The 20,301-nt window shown below is 41.3% G+C and overlaps 1 protein-coding gene across 1 annotated transcript in view; it reads right to left on the bottom strand.

The window, feature by feature from the left end:
• The window catches only part of GABRR3 (gamma-aminobutyric acid type A receptor subunit rho3), a 72,176-nt gene that overhangs the window by 10,040 nt on the left and 41,835 nt on the right, over nt 1–20,301 (bottom strand). The window contains exons 4-7 of the mRNA XM_007057554.3: nt 18,210–18,277; nt 7,015–7,238; nt 3,947–4,029; nt 847–987 (exon numbers count right to left, since the gene is read on the bottom strand). Coding sequence (XP_007057616.2) covers nt 847–987; nt 3,947–4,029; nt 7,015–7,238; nt 18,210–18,277 — 516 coding nt within the window. The remainder of the gene's footprint in view (nt 1–846; nt 988–3,946; nt 4,030–7,014; nt 7,239–18,209; nt 18,278–20,301) is intronic.

Here is a 20,301-nt window from a genome sequence, read left to right as displayed (position 1 = left end):
CTCTCAAAGGGTCCTGGACTCTTTTCAGGTTAAGAATAGAGCCAGAACCACAAGAGGAAATTAAGACCCATATTTTTGGGGCAGATATTTATATTGAAACAAGGTTGCACTGGGGTCTCCATAAATATTTTTATGACAGAGCGATTTTCTTCTGAAACTTTTTGTATAAACATGGAAAATTTAGTGAGCAATTAATGCTGAGTTAGAATAGTTGTTAGTGCTCTGAACATCTGTTCCTTGAGGTCAGCTGTGCTGTGGAGGCATCATGATTACTGGATTGTTTTCGCAACATTTCATAGCTAGCATTCAAAATTCATTACCCAGGCGCATAGAGCCATAAGATTTTGGAAAAAGAATAGATTTGGGGTTCTTTTTATGCGCCTGCTAGGTTTTGAGTCTTCAGGGTTCGTATTTTCAAGCTTTTTCTCTGCAACCAAGAAGGCTAGAAACTTACTTTAAAAAAAAAAGAAGAAGAAAGAAAGCTGAGATCCTCCTGTGATCACCTTGCTCCAGGAGCCTTAAGAAAAGTACCAAATAGTGCAAGAGCTGGCAATACGGCTACTGCTCTACATGCCCCCTTTCTACAGGCTCTATTTTAGATACTATGTGGCCCCTCAGTGTTATATAGACAGTGTGTTACATAGGTAATGTAATCCAAAAAAACTGGGAGCCAGAGTGCAGACAGATCCATTGTAAGCAAATAGATGAGTCTGTTTATAATTCTAGGCTTTCTTAGTGGAAATGATAATGCTCATCATTATCTATTAATAGTAAAATAAAATGTAAAGTATATGCTGTATGGTTAAGCTAGGTGTTTATTTTCTAATGCCAACAAGCATAATATACCAGTACTGCTGTAGAAAGCTAGTCCACTAGAAGCACTGAACTCTTCAATGAAGAACTGGGAAAGGGAGATGTGCTCATCCGTGCTCAGTGACTCATTCCCATGTTTCCAGTACAGCATTAGATCATCTTCATTATAAGCATCTAAGAAAAAATAAAAGCTAAATTACCAACTCTAGTAGGCTGAGGCTTTCACTTGATTCATCGGAGACAGCACCTTAACTCACTCTGGTCGGAAAAATTTCAATGAAACATTCTTGTGTCGGAATTTGCCGATTCATCGGTACCTACATGTTTCAAAGGGATTATTCAATTTTGACAAAGTTCTGATGGAACCCAGCCAGAGTTATGATGGAATCCTGCCTTTCCTTCCAGCTCACCTACCTGGCTCCTCAGCAGCACTGGGACCCTACAGCTTCCAGGATCTGCAGCTCTGGGGCAGCCAGGCCAGCAAACTGCCCCAGAGCTGGGACTTCCCTTTCACAGAGAATTTTGAAATTTTTGCTTTTCAATCCAAATCAGAATGAAACCCTATTTTTCAATATTGAAATTCTCTGCAAAATGGAATTCCCTTTCTCCCCCCAGCTCTACAGCTTCCTACAGACCACAGGGTCCTTGGTTAGCGGTGGGCAAACAAGGCTAGGTGAGATAAAAATTGTCCCTGTAAAATATAAACTATTTGACAGTGGCAAAACAAACAATTTTTTGAGGCTTGAAAAAGTTCAGTCAATTGATTCCTACATTCTCTCATTTGTGTGTGCCTTTGCTCTCTCTTTTTTCAGACTAGTCCGTAAAGCAGAAGTTTCACAATGTCACAAGAAGCCAAATTCTGAAGTCATTACTCAATTTTAACTTGATTCTTACTCAGGTAAAATTCTCATCAAAGTCAACAAGTTTTTTGACTGAGCAAGGACTTCAGGATTTGGCCCAGGGTATTTCCAACCTAGCTGGAACCAGGAGCAAGCAAAAGTCTCACGAGAGTGGCTCTCTTGTGATAACCAAAGGAGTTCTGATACATTTTGGTAATTACTTGAACTTTTGAGGCTTATCTGTAGTAAAATCTTTGCAGCAATTCTCCCAGCAGTGCTTTGGATTTGAATCTTGGCTATGGAAATGTACAAGATGCACAAAGTGAGCCCACACTTGGGATGGGGGAAACCTCTGCTAATTGCTGCTTAAGGGATTGAGCCCATAACCACTCCGTGTACAGAACTCCCATTGAAGTTAAGGTAATTCAACATGTTTAGCAGCTGCTGGATTGAACTCTAAGGGCCTGCTCCTACACCCACTGAAATCAATGGGAGGTTTGCCATTGATTTCAGCATGAGTAGATGCAATGCTGGTAGACTAGGTGCCAGCTCCTTCCAAGACCCCTGGGCCTTGCTGAACTCTGACAAATTCATAGCCGGGAACCGGTTAGTATTGTTAAAACAGATATTAGAGTTAAAAGAATGTGTTTTGACTTTATGAAATGCTGGTAGGAGGCTGTATGTATTACTCTTACTTATAATATCTGTATCCCATGTTACAGGGTAATATTTATGTGTTTGTTCTGTAACTATAAAAATGTCTGCAAAGGCCAGGTCTACACTTAAAATGATGTGCCGCTGTAGAGCTTTAATGAAGAGACGCGCTCTCATCGGCGTAGTTAATCCACTCCCCCACGATATAGCGCTGTCTACATAGGGGGTTAGGTTGGTATAACTGCGTCACTCAGGAGTGTGGATTTTTCACACCCCGAAGCGACATAGTTATACCGATATAGGTTTGTAATGTAGACCAGACCTAAGCCTGTAAACCCCCATAGTCAGGAGAGAAGCATTACCAAGTGGGAAATACTAGTTTACCACAAGAGGTGTCATCTCCTCCCCAACAAAAGAAGGCCTATAGACACCAGACACACCATTGTGGAACATCAGGGGTGATTGCTTCTCTGACACCCATGAAGAGGGTACGTGCACAAGCCCTTGTCCCATCACAGCTTGAATGCTGGGGGAAGGGAATAAAAATCCCTGTTAAGAAGAAATTATCATCATTATGCTGCTTAGAATTCGGAGACAGCAATACTCCTAAGCATAAGCAAAAGATTCCCAAGAGGTTTAGTTTGGGTTAGCCCTAAAGGACATACTGAGCTTGTACATATAGCAGCTACTATTAGCTTTTGGAACCTAAGACTGTAACTCATTTGTGTGTGTGTTTGCCTTCTTTAACCTTGTAAATAACTCTCTGATTTCTTGTTCCTAGTTAATACACCTTTAGTTAGTTTATTACAGGATTAGCTACAAGAGTTGTCTTTGTGAGAGATCTAAGGTACAACTGACCTGGGGTAAGTGACTGCTCCTTTGGAACTGGGAATAACCTGAATATTGTTGTGATTTTTAGTGTAAGGGACCATCTATCACAAAGGCAGGCTTGCCTGGCTGGCAAGACCAAAATGTCCCAGGGGACTGTCTATGACTCCATGTTAAGGTTGTTACAGAGCTTAAGGAGTTCACACTTGATACTTAGTTGGTGAACTCTAATTACAGAACACCAATTTGGGGTTTGTACTCTGCTTCTTCACAGTCTGCCCTGAGGTTGGTGCCCATGTTCGTGAGCCACTTCAGGCAGCCTGACAGTAGGTTCAGGCCTTAATCAGCTCTAATGTCTGGCTACCATTATCAGGCATAACATTGGGTGCTTGTACCATAGAGACTGCAGTTTGTATGGTTTTTACTAATCACCAGGAGAACAAGATCTAGAAGCCTTTGTATTCTGTTGTTATTCACAGATACTTGCAGATCACCTTTAAAAATGAATTATGCTGAAGGAAAAATGACTCCATCTTTCAATGTACTATTCTCCATGCCTAAGAAGTAGGAAGGAACATCTTTACCTTTCTTGTTTTCCAAAAATGTTCAGTATTCTGTGGGGGGGTTATTCCCAAAAGTCCCCAGAAAGGCCAGTCTTCTGTATGTGTAGACTGAAAGGCTGAGGTCACATGTCTTCCGAAGTAAGTGTAGAAAGGCATTTAGCAAGGGGGAACTACTATGACAAAAATGAAGTGTGGGTAAGGACACACATATAATGAATATATATGGTACCATGATTGAGTCAAACTTACAACTTTCCAGTTCTAAAGAGCAGTTCTGAGTGTCCAGAGGGAATCGGCTGAAATCCATAAAACACATGGAAGAAACTGTAATCCTACAATAAGGACCAGAAAACAATTGTTGAAGGTAATTTTCACTATTCCTAAGAGGAATTTGTGACTTTGTAGACAACTTATTGTGGACCCTGGGGTCACTGAGGGGTTTCAAAAGTTTTCTGATCTTTGCCATGTTGAATTATGTATTCTAAAATATCTTTTTTGATTAAAAGGTAAATCCAAACCAGTGGGAGACCTTTTTTTTTTTTTTTAAATAGACAGAATTTTCTTATTACTGTTTCACCCCCAATTTTTAATCTCTCCACTGGCTGGCTCCCCATTTTCGACCATAGAAAGTTAATGTTGCTTGCTGTCACTTTTGAATTCTTCATAGCTGGTTATACTTCAAAATTTACACCTTAACAGGATCGACAGGGGGAAGTTCAGAATTCTGGGTGCTATTATTTCCAGTCTTTCTGACTCCAGAGCCAAGGAGCCATCAGTGCAGAGGATATTCTTCTGAAGGGTAATTTCACAACTAGAAAGGCTATAAAATATAATTGCATAAAAAGATAAACCCTGATTTTCAAGCTCCACCCACTCACGCTGGGGACTGCACATAGAAAAAAGTGCTTAACACTTTTTATGCATGAATGGTTGAAAATCATTCTAAAAATGTAGGAAAATCCAAGCAAAGATGTTAATTCTGTCATTCCATCTGCTTTTCCATGAATGTGTGGAGGATCAGTGTCCCTGACATTCTAGCCAATAAACCTAAATAAAAGGTTAGAGAAAGCAGTTCATATATAAATACTGTTTATAGTTCTAGTTATTGCTAAATTTCCCTGTGCTGTCACAGCCTGCTTGACATTTTGCTTTGATCTTCCAGAGACAAACCCAAATTGAATTTTACTGTGCTTATAATTGAATTTCAATGACTCATGGCTGGTGACTGCATTGTGGATGGATGTTTACAAATGTAGGAATTTATGTGATTGAAATAAGGCTTTGAAGTTGACACTTCTTTAAAATAATGTATAAAATTTGTACCTCTGTGGGTGCAGTTGTTTCAGTCTATGTAGCTGCAGAAGATTCAATAAACCAGCAGCTGTATATTGATTGATTGATAGAATGAAGATAAGATTATCAAGAATTTTTTTTAAAAACATGAAATCCTAGATTCTGGACGTTTTAGATAAATCTGTGGACTATGCACATTTTCCACAAATAAGGATTTGGATTACATCCTAACCTAGGATGTGATATCAAAAGATGCTTTTTATGAACATATGATTCTTTAAGAAGACAGGCATTAATATAGCAAAGACTATAGACACACTGTATGACCTTAATCATTCTAAAGCTTTTCGAAACCAAAGAATGTTTCCTTTGATCGATTTCACACAAGGAAATATATTGCACTAAATTGAAAGTAGACAGTCTCCTAATGGACTTTGTGATTGGCAGACATAAAAATCTTGCAATCTGTTTAAACATTATGTGTGTGTGTCTCTGTGTGCGCGCATGCATATACATATATTTGACTACTACTCTCCAGACAAATAACTGAAATGCTTGGGGAGATCTCAGAACTATTGGTGTCAGGTAGCGGGGGAAGTTATAATTGCTGTGCCTCTAAATTTATTCTGTGGCCTATATTTACTCTGTGGCCTATGTTATAGAGGAGGTTAGATAGACAGTTGCAATGGTCCTTTCTGGTGTAGGAATCTATGAAATTTCATCTCTATGCAGAGGGCCAATACAAGGCCTATGCACTATTTAAGTCCAGGTTAAATGGGATTTATGTAGTTCACAGACCCCTGCGCTGGGGAAAATGTCATCCATTAAGATCATCTCTGCATCATACAATGTACATAAGACTCCTCAATAAAAAATAAACGATACATTGCAGATAATAAGGGGAAGTTTAATGATGCAGCTATTGTCTAAAACATTAGCCAATTTCTTGTAGGGAAATTAGGGCTTCTTTAACAATTCTAAGCGCTGCACAGTTGATATCAACTCCAATAATCTGCTCTGACTGTTTGTGTGGAACTCCTATTGATATTGTGGCAATGCTGTGCATGTACCATAGAGAGAAAATTTCAGGGCTGACATCATTAATGCAGAGCCAAGGGGAGAATTTTGTTCTCTGTTAGCAATTTCTGACTTTATTACATTCACTGGACAGAAATGCACAAGAAGTACTGCAATATTAATATAGCCATTGACATTCATGGTAGTATACAGTGTTGCTCTCAGGATATGGGACACACGAGGTGGGTGAAGTAATATCTTTTATTGGACCAACTTCTGTTGGTAAAAAGGACAAGCTTTCAAAGGTCTGAAGAGCTCTGTGGAGCTCGAAAGCTGGTCTCTTTCACCAACAGAAGTTGGTCCAGTAAAAGATATTACCTCACCCACCTTGTCTCTCTCATTAACAGTAGTAGTTTTTTAATAGTAGCAATCTCTTATATCTGATGTCTTTTCGTATAAATTTTAAAAAAATGAACAAGATGTAAACATTCCCACCATCCCACCACACAAACTACAGAAAATGTTTAACAGGGGAATGAAAGGAAATTTTATAAGCTGTGATGTCAATTCTGGATTTATTTTCATAGTGGTAAACTAGGAATTTCAAATACTTGGAAAATCACGTTAGCTGACACAGAGCTTGTCTTTGGTACTGACAAACAGGTAGTCACCAGTTCCCAGGGTCTCCTTAGTGAAAACAGGGATTAATGCTGATCCACATCTCTGAATCTTGAGGAGGTGTTTAAGGTCCCTTATTTCCTTATTTGGAAAGGACCAATGTGACTTTTGGTCAGTCCTCAGCTGCCACCTTATACACAACGGAACCTGTGACAACCCCAACATATTGGGCAAATAAAAAAATAAACCACTTTGAAAACTCCATATTTAACCACAAGGATCTCAGATAATTTCTCAGTTCGACAACTTCTGAGCTTGCTCTGCTCAGGCATGAGGCAGTCCTGTAGCATTTTGCTGCTGATAGTTATAGGGGGGATAACTGTCCTTACCTTAGGCTGAAGAGTACATTGCCATCAGGGTACACTCGGAGCATTATATTCTCCATAGTTGTATCATGGATGAAAGATCTTTTGGAATGGACAAAAAATACATCAGGTACCCAAATCTTTTTGATCAGTCTTCCATCAAAGGTCATGCTTCTGTTTTTGGTACTAGGAAATGAAAGCCTCTCATCCTTCCAGTAATGTCTGAGGTATAAGGTCATCGTGAAGTCCTTTGCATAAAGAAAATTAAGAGGAAGAGATGTGTGTGTTTTTTTCCTGGTTCTGAATACAGCAATAATAACCAGTACACCTAATCAAACTTGATGACTTTGAACTACTTCTGCTCTGGGTTTCAGGAGCAGAATTCTCAAACCAGAGAGAGCCAAACCAAAGCCACGCAGTGAGAGCACAACACAGATGGAAAATATTTTGAGATGTCTGCTGTTTGCCCCGGTTAGGTGGTACTTATAGTTCAGCCAACAAAGGGCCTGATTTTGAAGCCCATACTTCTTTCTTACACAAACAAAAATACCACTGATTTCAATGGGCTGTTGGATTGGGCCCAAAGTATAAAACAGTCCCCAAAAGAAAATAGCATTTTAGTAAGTAGGATAAAAGCAACTGAAATTGCTCTACAGCCCTTCCACTGAACTTTTTGCTGTTTTCTCTTGATGTCACATTAACGCCTCATTTTTATCATCTGCAGCCAATAAATGAGTTCCTATTATCTAAAATATACGAGAACAAATTCTGATTTCAAGTTAACCCAGTAGATTTACATGAATGTTACACCAGATTTGCACCACGGTAACTAAAATCAAAATTTGACTCAAAAATGTAAAATGTAACATATTGGCACCTGGACCCTGAATAACATATTAGAACTCACAATGAATGAATGGATTTGTGTGCACACACTATTACGGGTGAGGCTGGCAGCACCACCTGTTATTAATGTGGCCCAACATTTCCCTTATAAGAACCTGTGTGTGTCCTATAACTTAGCCAAACTTCAGCTGAAATTGAGTCTCTGCCTCAAAATGAATTTTTTTTTTTTTTTTTTTTTTTTTTTGGAGAACTTCAGCCAAAATCATTTCCAAGGCTAAGGAAAAATATGTTATTTTGCAATGTTAATTTTTTTTCTTTGAAAAGCTTCAGTGCCCCCTTTCTTTGGGGAATTTGAAATATGGCAAGGGGTGGCCTTTGTGTCAGGGATGTGTCTTTGGCCGTTCCTTTAAAAATCTACCCAAATTTGGCCAAATTATAAGACTTTGAAAAATGTCAGTTTGCACATGCTAAACAGAGACATCTTAGATTTTGAGCAGCTAAATTTCTGGAAGATTCCATGTGCCCTGAGCACCCCCCATCCCTTCACAGTTCTTACGTGTGAGGAGATGACATGTGCACCATCCCCACAGAGTAACTGAGCATCATTCAGACAGGGTGACATGGACTTACCCTGTAAAGGCAGCTCCAGGCCAGAGTGGGGCTGAGCACCTGAACTGAGAGCAGGGGGCCTGTTCTACTGTGCTCTCAATGACCCCACATGCTGACACCCAAACAGTATGGAGGAAGCGGCCACCTGAGTCAAATGGAGAGGGGAAAAAAGCCAAACCTGGAGAGCTGGAGGAGAAGTCGGGGGAATAGATTAGGACCAGAGGCTGGCAAGTGTGGGGAGGGAAACTAGGACTAGGAGCTGTGGAGGAAACAGGGGGAGGGGCTGGAAGCCAGTGGGAGTGGAGAGGCTGCGATTGTATGAGGAGCTGTGGAAACTGAGACTGGCAGGGCAAAGAGACTGAAACTGGGAATCAGTGGGTGAGGAAAAGGAGGTGGAGCGTGTGTGGAGACAGATCTGACAAGGAGCCAGGGTCCAAGGGAGAAGAACTGAGACTAGTTAGGAAAAGAGACTCAGACAAGGAGTCAGGGGAGGCAGGGACACTGAGACTGGATGATAACTCTGGGAAGAGAGATTTGGGGGAAAGGGGCATTTGGAAGCAGGGAGTAGAGAGACAGATCAGGGTGTGTGGGGGACTGAGATTGGCTGGGAAAGGAGCCTGTGGCCAAGGAGCCAGGGGACTGGGCAGGATTGGGAATGGCTGGCAAGAAGACTGGGAGTGGGAGCTAGGAGGAGATTGGTATGAGGAGTCCAAAGGAGTGAGACTAGGATTTGCTGGGCAAGGAGACTAGAATGAGAAGCCTGAGGAACAGAATCTGGGATTGGCTAGGTGAGGAGAATGGGACTAGGACAAGGAGCCGGGGGTGGGGAAGAGATGGGACTGGGACAGGTTGGAAGGGATGGGGCAGAAGTGGCCACACTTGGAGGAAATGAGCAGAAGAGTCTGTCCCCCACTGGAACACACTCCTCCTCCACAGCCTAGAATGGAAACCAAGATACCCGAGTCTCACCATTTTTCTGTTGCAGAAAATATCTGTGAAACCCACTGGCAAAGCCGGGGTCTCATTCTCTTCTACTGCTGATCCACACAGAGGATAGCAACACACTACTGCTATCAGTTATTCTATTAGCTCAAGTGGCAAAGGTCTGTGCAGTGGATCTAGAGCAGTGGTTCTCAAACTTTTGTACTGGTGACCCCTTTCACACAGCAAGCCTCTGAGTGTGACCCCCCCCTTATAAATTAAAAACACTTTTTTCTATATTTAACACCATTATTAATGTTGGATGCAAAGCAGGGCTTGGGGTGGCGGCTGACAGCTCGTGACCCCCCGTGTAAAAACCTCACGACCCCCTGAGGGATCCCAACCCCCAGTTTGAGAACCCCTGATCTAAAGGTTCCAACCCTGCTGATGAACCATGTGGGTGTCAATAGGATACCACATGATGGAATTTCTGTTTTTTTTTTCAGTTTGCTTTTTTTAAAAGCCTAGGAAATTATACACACAAAGACTATGCTTAAAGAACATTATTAAGACTGCAAATGGTCAAATTATAGGTCCTATTGACTTCAGCTGCAGATGTGAGTGCTCAGCACTTGTTCAGATTAGACCCTGTGAAAATGAAGGGGGCGGGGGTAGCTCCCTTTTATGGACACCCACCCAACCAGCAGTTATAAAATCCCTCTTAGTAGCTATTCTCTAATTGCTCTACCTATAAAGGGTTAAAAAGTCTCACTGCTATCCATAGGTAAAAGGAAGTGAGTGGGCACCTGGCCAAAAAAGCCAATGGGAAGGCTAGAACTTTTTAAAATTGAAAAAAGACCCCCCTTTTGTCTGTCTGTCTGTCTGTTCTCGGGGAGAGGCAGACAGGGAGCAGTTACACTGTGAGAAGCTTGGGCCAGGTATGAAAAATCATCAGTATCATACCTAGAAACTACTAATCTAAACCCCCAGATATGTAAGTAGATCAGGAAATGTCTAGGAAGACGCTACGACATTTATCCCTTTTATTTCTTTCCGATTTGTGGATTCCTCTGTGCTAACCCCAGGTGCTTTTGTTTTGCTTGTAACCTTTAAGCTGGACCTCAAGAGAGCTATTCTTGATGCTTAATCCTTGTAGTTTTTTTCTAATATAGCAAAAACCTAAGTTCCCAGATGTATTTTCTTTTTTTATTAATAAAATTTACCTTTTTTAAGAACAAAATTGGATTTTTGTGTCGTAAGAGGCTTGTGCACATGTTGTTTAATTAGCTGGTGGCAACAGCTGATTTCTTTTTTTTTTCCCCCCTCAGCTCTTCTCCGGAGTGGGGATGAAAGGGCTTGAGGGAACCCCACAGGAAGGAATTTCCAAGTGCACCCTCCTGGATTCTCAAAGGGGTTTTGCACTTGGGTGGTGGCAGCATCTACCAACCCAAGGTCAGAGAAAAGCTGTAACCTTGGGAGTTTAATATAAGCCTGGAGTGGCCAGTATTAATTGTTAAACTCCTTGAGGGCCCCCACCTTCTGTACTCGAAGTGCCAGAGTGGGGAATTAGCCTTAACAGACCCCAGGGTCTCAAGCAAGGCACTGAGAAAATGAGGAATACACAATTAGTGACCATCTGTGAAAAGTCTGGTTTAAGTGTATTGCCCAATATTACATATGCAGAGATAAAATCCATTTCTCCAGGGAACATTCAAACTGCCATAACCATCAGAACATCCTTTCTCTTCCTACAGTTCCCTGCCTCATTCAACACACATCTTTCAGCTTCTGCAACAAGTAAGACAAGGGTACTACAGACAACAGTCTCCTTCATTACACAACCCTGAGCCATCTCCAGAGCAGGTCCATCTTGTGCACTGAATGAGGCATGGGTCCTGTGGGGAAAAAAATAGCATGTGATCATGTAATTAAACATAGTATCTATCATCATGCATATGCACAAGGGGCCCAAAGTACGGTTCCATTTTTAAAAATATCTCTCTCACACCAGTGTTGGTGTACAGAGTACAGACCGGTGTCTTCCATTCCTCTCTCTCATTTACTGCTGCTTCCATTTGCTCTATGGAGTTGACATCAACTCTTTTGCCCTCCTTGCTAAGAGTTCTTAAGATTTCTCTTGGGCATCCTCACTTCCTCATACCAATCGGTTTCCATGTGACAGCTACACATGGGAGTCTGTGTACTGGCACCCAGAATACATACACTGAATATGTCCAGTGTTTCCTTCTGATGCTGGTAAAAACAACCTGCTGATTTCTCAGATCTCTTGGTTGGTTATGAATAAGGCTACATTTTAGTCATGGGTATTTTTAGTAAAAGTCATGGACAGGTCACAGGCAGTAAACAAAAATTCACGGCCTATGACCTGTCCATGACTTGTACTATATACCCCGACTAAATGTTGGGGGTGGGTGGAGGTGACCTAGGGGTGCCATGGGTGATTGTGGGGGGCACTGCGGGCGCTCGGGGGAGAGGGGGTGTCAAGCCAGGGATGCTGCGGGTGGGCAGTCCAGGGGATGCCACATGTGCTCGGGGGGGAGCAGCCCAGGACCCCCGCTGGTGCTGGGGGGCGGGGCTGGCAGGCTCCCTACCCAGCTCCTCGTGGCTCCCCCCAGTCTTCCCACCCGCAGCATCCCCGACCTGACCCACCCCGAGCACCCACAGATCCCCCCCGTGGCTTCAGGGATATCATTCAGTAGCACAATATCATCTGCAAAATCAAGATCTTCTAGCCATTTACCATCTATCCTGCCATTTGTGTTGCTAACAGACTTCTTCATTATCCGGTCTATGGCAATGCCAAACAACAGTGAAGATGAAATGCAGCCGTTTCACACCAGTGTCCACACTGAACCACACTGTTGTCTGGTTGTTCACTCTTACAGAGCACTTTGCATCTCTGTACCAGGCCTTGATTATGTTGACAACTTTAGCTGGGCTTTTGTCAGATTAAAGAGAATTCCACAATGTACGTCAGTGCACGCTGTCAAATACTGTTTGAAAATCAATTAAATTAATGAAGATGGGAGCTTGCCATTCTATCCATTCTTCTATGATGACCCTTTAGTGCGAATATCTGATCTACACGATATCTCTTGGACCTGAATCCAGCCTGTTCTTCTCTAAGCTTTGCATCCACTGCCTCTTTCATCCTTCGTGGTATCATGCTGCAGAATGCTTTCCCTGCAACGGAGAGTAATATAACTCCTCTCCAGTTGTTACAGTCAATAAGATCACTCTTTCTGGGTATTCCGACAATGATTTCATGGTCAGGAGGTGGTCTTTTTTCCTCAAACTTCATTGAACAGCTCTGTCAATTTCCTTAGGATGGTGGTATCAAGTACTTTTAGCATTTTTGCTATTTGTTACAGCCACTTTGGGGGTTCTTTTCAGGTTTTTGATTGTAGCCTGTACTTCTGATATCTCTGTTGGACATATATTAATGTCAAGTTGATCAGATTCCCATGTTCCATCAAAGTCTGTTGCTGAGGTGGAACGGGGTCTGCTGAGGACTTCTAAGAAATGCTCTGCCCATCGGTTTTTTGTTCTATCTCAGTTGTAAGCATTTTTCTATTTTTGCTTTTTACTGATCCATGTCCTATTTTGAAATCTCTATACAGGGCTTTAATCATCTGGTAAACAGCTCTGTGGTTTTCTATCATGGCAGCAGTTTTGATTTCAACTGCTAGGTCTTCAGCCTATCTCCGTTTATCTTTCCTTACATTTCTTTGTCTGTTCTCTTATACTCCTCCTTCGCCTTTTCCAATATTTTATTGATCATAGCATTCAGTTTTCCTTTCAGTACTTTTCATTCCTCAATAAGACAGCATGTCTTTTGGTTTATCCAATTCTTGCTCTATGGTTTTTGTTTTTTGGGGGGTTTTTTTTGTGAAAAACTGATCTTTATTTTCCAGAAATATACAAACTTATTCTCTCATTTCTCCATCTTCTTCTTCTACTCCGCTGATGTACAGGACATTGTTACATCTTATCAAAACTTCACCAAGGTGTCCTGACAATGCACCCAACTGTGACTACTGCAGTTTGAATCACACTGTCTCTGAGCATTGCCTATCCAGGTCCATTCTGTCTTTCACCTTCCTCTGCCTCTGGCAGTGCCTCAAATCTGTTCCTTATTTGAAGCTGGAATTTCTTGCAGTACTCTTTTGTTTTCAGTTGTATACTGTTGATTTTCTTTACTGCTTTCTGTGTAAGGTTGCTCTTTCTCAATATTAATTTGAGGTTAGCAATGCAAAAATTGTGGGTGCTGCTGACAACTGCTGCTCGATATGCCCTTATGTCTTGGACAGATGACCTGAATTTCCAGCTAATGCAGATGTGGTCAATCTGATTTTTTATTCTGCCATTTGGTGAAGTCTATGTTTCTTTGTTTTTAACCTCATCTTGCTGTGGCTGCTCGTCCCAAGCACTGATAAAGTGGGGAGGGCTGAGTGCAACGCAAACCACCTAGTCATGTAAAAACACCTCACTGGTTTTAGAAACAGAATCAGGCTACTGTCCCAGTAAAAATGAACACTGCCAGCTCCTCGTGCTGTATGAAGGGCTTCTGGTAAAAGCAAATCTCTGGAAACCAGGATCCTGGTTTGATGCTGGCAGCAAGAAAACACTTCAGAGTTGGTTACTGGAACTTGAGAATGTAACCAGGGCCTGAATGAACTCTCCCCTAACAGCAAGCAAACTGTATTTACATGAACACATGTAACTCTGCTTAGATATCCAGCAGATAGAGCAGTGTTGCTCAAAGTGATCAACTTTGGCTGGTGCTGGGTTACAAATCACTTTAGTACTGAATGCAAGGATAGTGAAATGCTGTTCTCAGTGTTGTATGAATAAAGGGGAGCAAAACTGTGCTTAACCTGTCCCAAATGAGCAGGTCACCCGCAGCTGAAAGGACCTCATTAAGCCAAAGGCTTGAATGCCAGAGCCCTATGAAAGTAAAAGGGGAGGGGACAGGTGTCCCAGGAGGTGTAGATTCTCCCTAAGGGTCCCCAGTCTGGTTTAACCTATTCCTCCCCACTCTTCAAAGATAGAGCTAAATAGGCTCCATTAGAAGCCTCTGTTATTTTAAGTGCTTAAATGAGAGCTGAAATCACTTGTGATGGGACAGCATTTCTGCCCAGCCTGCTAAAAGCTGAAAATCACTAAAAGCTGATCATCACTAAGAGACTGACCTGCAGAGGTCACAGCAGAGAGGCAAGAGTGGCGAGCAGTCGACCTGCGGGAGCGGAATGAGCGGCTGGCAGGGCGGCCAGCCAGAGCAAGCGCTCAGATGGTGGAGCAAGCAGGTGCCTTCTTCCCTGGGTGGGAGGTGAACTCACACAGATGCACCTCTGAACCCTGGGTCCTCACTGACTAAGGACAATCACTGTGAGTGGGGTATGGTGAGGGAGCAGAGAGGGGCACAGAAAAGGAACTTTTGCTTGTAGAACTCAGGACTGTGAGGTAGAAGGTACTGCCCCATGCACTCTGGGGTGGGTGTCCTGCTCACTGTTTTATGATTATGAATCCTCCTTGTGGCATTTTCCCTAATTAACGTCAGGTGACTTCTCTCCTTTCATTAAAAGTTTCTTTTCAACACTCAGACTTTGTGCTTCCGAGTGGGGAAGTATTGCCTCTCAGAGGCGACCAGGGGTGGGGTGTAATTTTCCCAGGTTACTGGGTGGAGGCTCAAGCAGGTTCTGTGTTGCTTGTTGAAAAGGAACCCCTAGATATTGAACCCAGCCCTGACGGCTCCTCCTGGCAGAAGGGTTGCAAGAACAATGTTTCAAACATGAAAGATCTCACAGCTCATGAGGGAGATGGACAATTATAGATTTGAAATCCTGGGTATCACTGAGAGCAGATTGATAAGTGTATATGAGAAGCACTTCAAGAAAGAGAAGAAATATTTCATTTACTCAGGTTGTAGTGAAAGCAAACACTCAGAGGAGTAGCACTCATTATGACCGATTCTGTGGAAAAATCACTCATCAATGTAGGAACCTATTAACCAACACATCCTATATGCCAGAATCCAAACCAGATTCCTAAAGCTGTCAATCATATAGTGCTATAGTCCAACAAAGGAACTTAGCAATGAGGATAAAGATGACAGAATACCTAAACATGACTTACTCCTTGTGATAGGTGACTTTAATGCTCAAGTAGGATGAGTGGTGAAGTATGTGTTGGGAACTAACAACCAAAATGGCAAGAGACCCACTGAATTGCACATGGTGTACAACCTAGTTCTTGTGAGTACTCTGTTCCCTAACAAAGCCATGATTGCACAGGCAAACTTAATTCTGGCATTTCCTAACTTTTCAGTGCTTGACTTTGCAACCTTAATGTTCTTTTAACGTACTTTCTTTTTTTGGTAATACATACATAGTCACACACAGGTACCGGCTCATAATGAGCTTGGATATATTGACATTCCATTTACAGTGAAGTAGAATGAAATTCTCAAATTATTCTGTTGTAATGCCATGTGCAAATGGCAATTCCACCTCACTTTCTGACTGGGCTGCTCGTAAATGGCCCGACTGAGCCTGTCCATATTATTAACTGAGTTTGTACCTAATTAATTGCATGGTTGATGCTAAATTCTACACTGGATTTGTGTGCATGAACAACATGGCTAATATGCAGTTAGTAAGCTGTGACAACTAGCCATATGTCCCTATGCCAGGGGCCTAAGCTAGCAACATAGTTTCCTTCCAGTAAGCAGATCATAACACTTATTTTGTTGTGTAGACAAGACCCACTAATCACATTTGTTTACCTGACTGGTTGGTTCTCCTCTCTCCTAGCTCTCTGGGCGCTACGACATTCTGGAGCACAGTACCCCACACGCTGCTTGTACAGCAGCATGTGCTTGTCCTCTGGGCACTCCAGCTCCTGCTGGGGCACTACAATATAGCTGATCAGATTTCCCAGACTGAATTGATAAAAACTCAGTTAGGCAGTGGGATAGGTGTGAACATGCACACATGGTTGGTCTGTGGAAAGACACTGCTGTGTGGACACAACTGAATTGTGTTTATTGTACTCAGGTAACATGAAGGTGTTATGAACTTATAAGAGAGTTTTTCTGAGCAATGTAGACAGGGTCAGTGTTTACCAATATCCATGCTATGCTACAAGGCCTACTTATTATGGAGAGGTGGCAGCCCCTGTCGTTATATTTGCAGTCAGCTTCCATTATAACTTTTTGTCCTTAGTATCTTTGGCTTGGAAAATTTATTTACCTTGAAAATTCCCATTCTGACTCTAAAGGCAAAGAAGAACAAAAGATCTTTTGGGGTTTGGAATACATACAGGCTTTTGCCAGGATGAAGTGAGATTCCTTTCCCCTTTGGGCATTAACAAGAGAATAATGAGAGTTCTTTATGAACACTGAGTCAATCCGTAAAGTTTGTTAATTAATACATTTTGTAAAAATCTCATCTGCATTTAGTTTTTAGATCAGTGCATTTTATAAAGTAAATGAATAAATAAAATACACGCAATATCATGAATTTCATATATAAGTAAACTAGTAGGACAAAAATGTGTACCAAAGATTGTAAAAATATATTTTACTGTGTTATATTACTTGAGACATAGGATGTGCACGAATGCAGAGTATATTGGAATGCACAGTGTATTGTTATGCACGTGCAGAAAGAGAAAGAGGTAAAGTTGCAAATATGGTTACAGCTTTTCCATAATCTGACTGCTATGTGCTTTACTGTGCAAGCCTAGCCTGATTGCACAGTTTATTTTGTTGGAATAATTACAGTGAAAAAGGAACTGAAAAGATATTTAGGCTCTGATCCTGTAATGTGATCTACTAGTACGGACCTCTGAGCTCTTGTGGCATCACACTTACTTCAGTGGGATTCCACATGAGAGTAGGGGGCCCCATAGCAAGATCAGGGCCTATGGCCTAAAACTGCCTTTGAGGTGAGAATTTAATATTGTAAATGTGCTCTTTATTCAGCGTTAACCTATGTGGTCATTCTAGGATTGAACAACGCAGCAATAATGTAAGTGAAGCTGTGAATATGGTATGAACAGGATGCATTCACAACGTCATGTTCTTGACTAGCAGTAAGAGGTTTTCCCTCTCCAAGACTGTGTGCATAGTAAGCTTTTTGGCAGATTCTTCCACCACTGTTGTGTTACTATTGCAGCTGAACTAGCAATGATGCACTAGTGCATACCAGATACTGGCATCTGCCCACCAACGAACAGTAGGTCTGTATGGCATAGTGGTAAAAATGTGGGTGGCCAGTATACACTACCACTTAGACCACTGCTAGCCCCAGTGATACTACACCAGTGCTATAGCAATGGAGGGACACAAGGCTCAGTGTAGGCATTATGTCTTTGAGCGAGAAAACCTCTTAGTGCAAGTCAAGGACATAAAGCTGTGATGCAGAATGAATGAAAGTTGCCTGTGGGCACAGGACCTGCACAAGCTAAGGGCTTGCAGAGTGATTTTCAAAGATGTGTGACACCCAGGAACTCCCCCTAAACTTAACAGGAACTATGGAGTGCTCAATACTTTTGAAAAATCAGGCCATTAAGCGCTTTGTCTCTTGGCACATAGGAGACATTTAACACATATTCACATGTAACACCTATTAATTTCAATGGAAATAACTTTAATGTATCAAGATGACAATATAATCTCGTAGGATTCTACTTATTTAACTATATTGGTTCTACATCAGAATCTTGGAGGGTTATTTCTGAAGCCTATGTGATCCCAGAGTTTTGGTTACAATTCTGTCTTAAATCCTGTTACTAAAACTGATCGAAGTGATAAAACTTACCATGTCAACTTCTGAAATGCTGTCAATACTTTCCACGTGCACATCAATGCCCACTGGTATCGGTGATCCTTCAAAATAGCAGAACAAAAAATGTGATCTGAAGTGACAAATGTTTTTAATATAAACCTATATGTTAATATAAACCTAAACAACCTGCATTGTTCACCACCTCCCCACACACATGCTGCCTTGAATTAATTTTAAAACTGTTGTGTGCACTGAATCCAACCTTAGTAACCAAATGAGAAAGTCAATGACAATGAAAGAAAACCTGATATTAAAAATCTGATCAAATAAGCACATGTCCTTCAGAGATCTCTCTGCAACCTAGCACAGGGTATGACTGGGATTTACAGCAGGGCCCTGAAGTTTGGTGAGCATAAGAAAATTTTCTTATGATTCTGAAACTAATGAAGCTTACACAACTCATTAGAATGGCCCTGTGGAAAACTTACATAAATACCTGTATCAAATATACCAATGCTTGTAAAGACTACTTAATAGTGAAAACATTCCCTCCTCCTTCTAAAGAAAATTATTTATTATACTTCTAAAGTAACTTTACCAGGTAACTAATAAAAGTTTATCCTATAACAACTTGAAATGGATATATAGGTCCAATAAATGGGAAACCTGCTCATTGACTGCTAAGTAAAACGATATTCTAATCTGTTTCTCAGTGCTGGTGCAACTACATAGCTCCCATGTTTTTACCACCACATCATGAAAACCTGCTCACCGAAATATTAATTATTATATGACTACGGAATGGCAGTAAGGACACTGGCTGTGATGACCAGGGAGAGTATGGAAGAATATAGATAGATACTAATTTAACTGCTGTAAGATTTTATAAATAAATTAAAATCCTGATCAAGTATTTTGCAAGTCAAAGCTCCCATTCTGCCCCCTATTCTGAATTTCAGAGCTCTGGACAGCAAATATAAGTTAAAAATCCATCTACAAAACACAGGCAGAACAGCTAGGTGACTGCCACTGACACATACAGGGGCTTTTTTGGTATTAAAAATATAAAAAAAATGCAACATTAAAGTTAAAATTAAAACAAGGTCAGGAAATGCAGAAATTAAGGTTCCCAGACCAATGCTAACAGTTATGCTTTACATACACATGAGTTATCCAGTATATTTTACAGTGAAGATCCCAAGCCTGAAAAAACTTAAGCATGTGCTTTACTTCAAGCACATGAGTAGAGACAGTGACATTAATGGGATTGCAGAAGTTTGACAGAGCAGAATTTGGGAGCACCGTAAGTGCAACCTACATCTAAAATAAAAATAATATTACGTTTGTAGGATTGTGGCTTTGAAGCCAATTGAACTACTCACATGCATAGAGTTATAAACATGCCAAGGCATTTGCAGAATCATTACCTCAGTCAATAACATGGAACAAGAGAAACAGGAACAGAGTATGCACCTACAATACGGCTGAGACATGGTTGCTCTCAGAACATTTGGACTGTAGGGGAAAGAAACAGCTGAGGATGTGGGAGAAAGTCCAAGAGAGCTCAACATGAGAGGAGAGGAGAAGAGAGGAAATAAATTTGCATTTAACAATTATTGACCATAGATGATATTATTTTCACATCTCTGATGCTTAATAAATTATTTTAAAAATGTAAATGAAGGCACCTCAGTACAGTATGCATTATTTTCATTGCTCTGAACTAATTTATGTATACAAAAAGAGGGAGGGAGATTTTTCTTACATTAAGAAACTTTACATAAAATTAAAAGTAATACTTTGTATCTGACCCCTTTAAATCTCTCTCTGCTTCTCCTGCTTCTTTTTGGCAGCTCTCGAGGCTGCAGTAGCTTCTGCAGCTGCTGTGTCTCCAGCCTCAAATGGGCGTTTAGGTCGGTAAATCTATGTAGCTATGGATTCACTGGCCACTACCTCACCTCTGCACTCGCCTAACCCCACCCCTCACTCTGAGCTAGGGCAGATCAAGCACTCACAGAGCTCTAATCCACCAAGTGCAGCAGGTACAGACTCCTCCACTCCTTTTGATCCTAATTTGGCAAAGTTCTTAAGCACATGCTTAACTTTAAATACGTGTTGTCCCTTT

The sequence above is a fragment of the Chelonia mydas genome, chromosome 1 (genome assembly GCF_015237465.2).
Source record: "Chelonia mydas isolate rCheMyd1 chromosome 1, rCheMyd1.pri.v2, whole genome shotgun sequence".
Classification (NCBI taxonomy): Eukaryota; Metazoa; Chordata; order Testudines; family Cheloniidae; genus Chelonia; species Chelonia mydas.
Note: the sequence above shows the minus strand (reverse complement) of the source record. Positions and strands in the feature narration are given on the sequence as shown.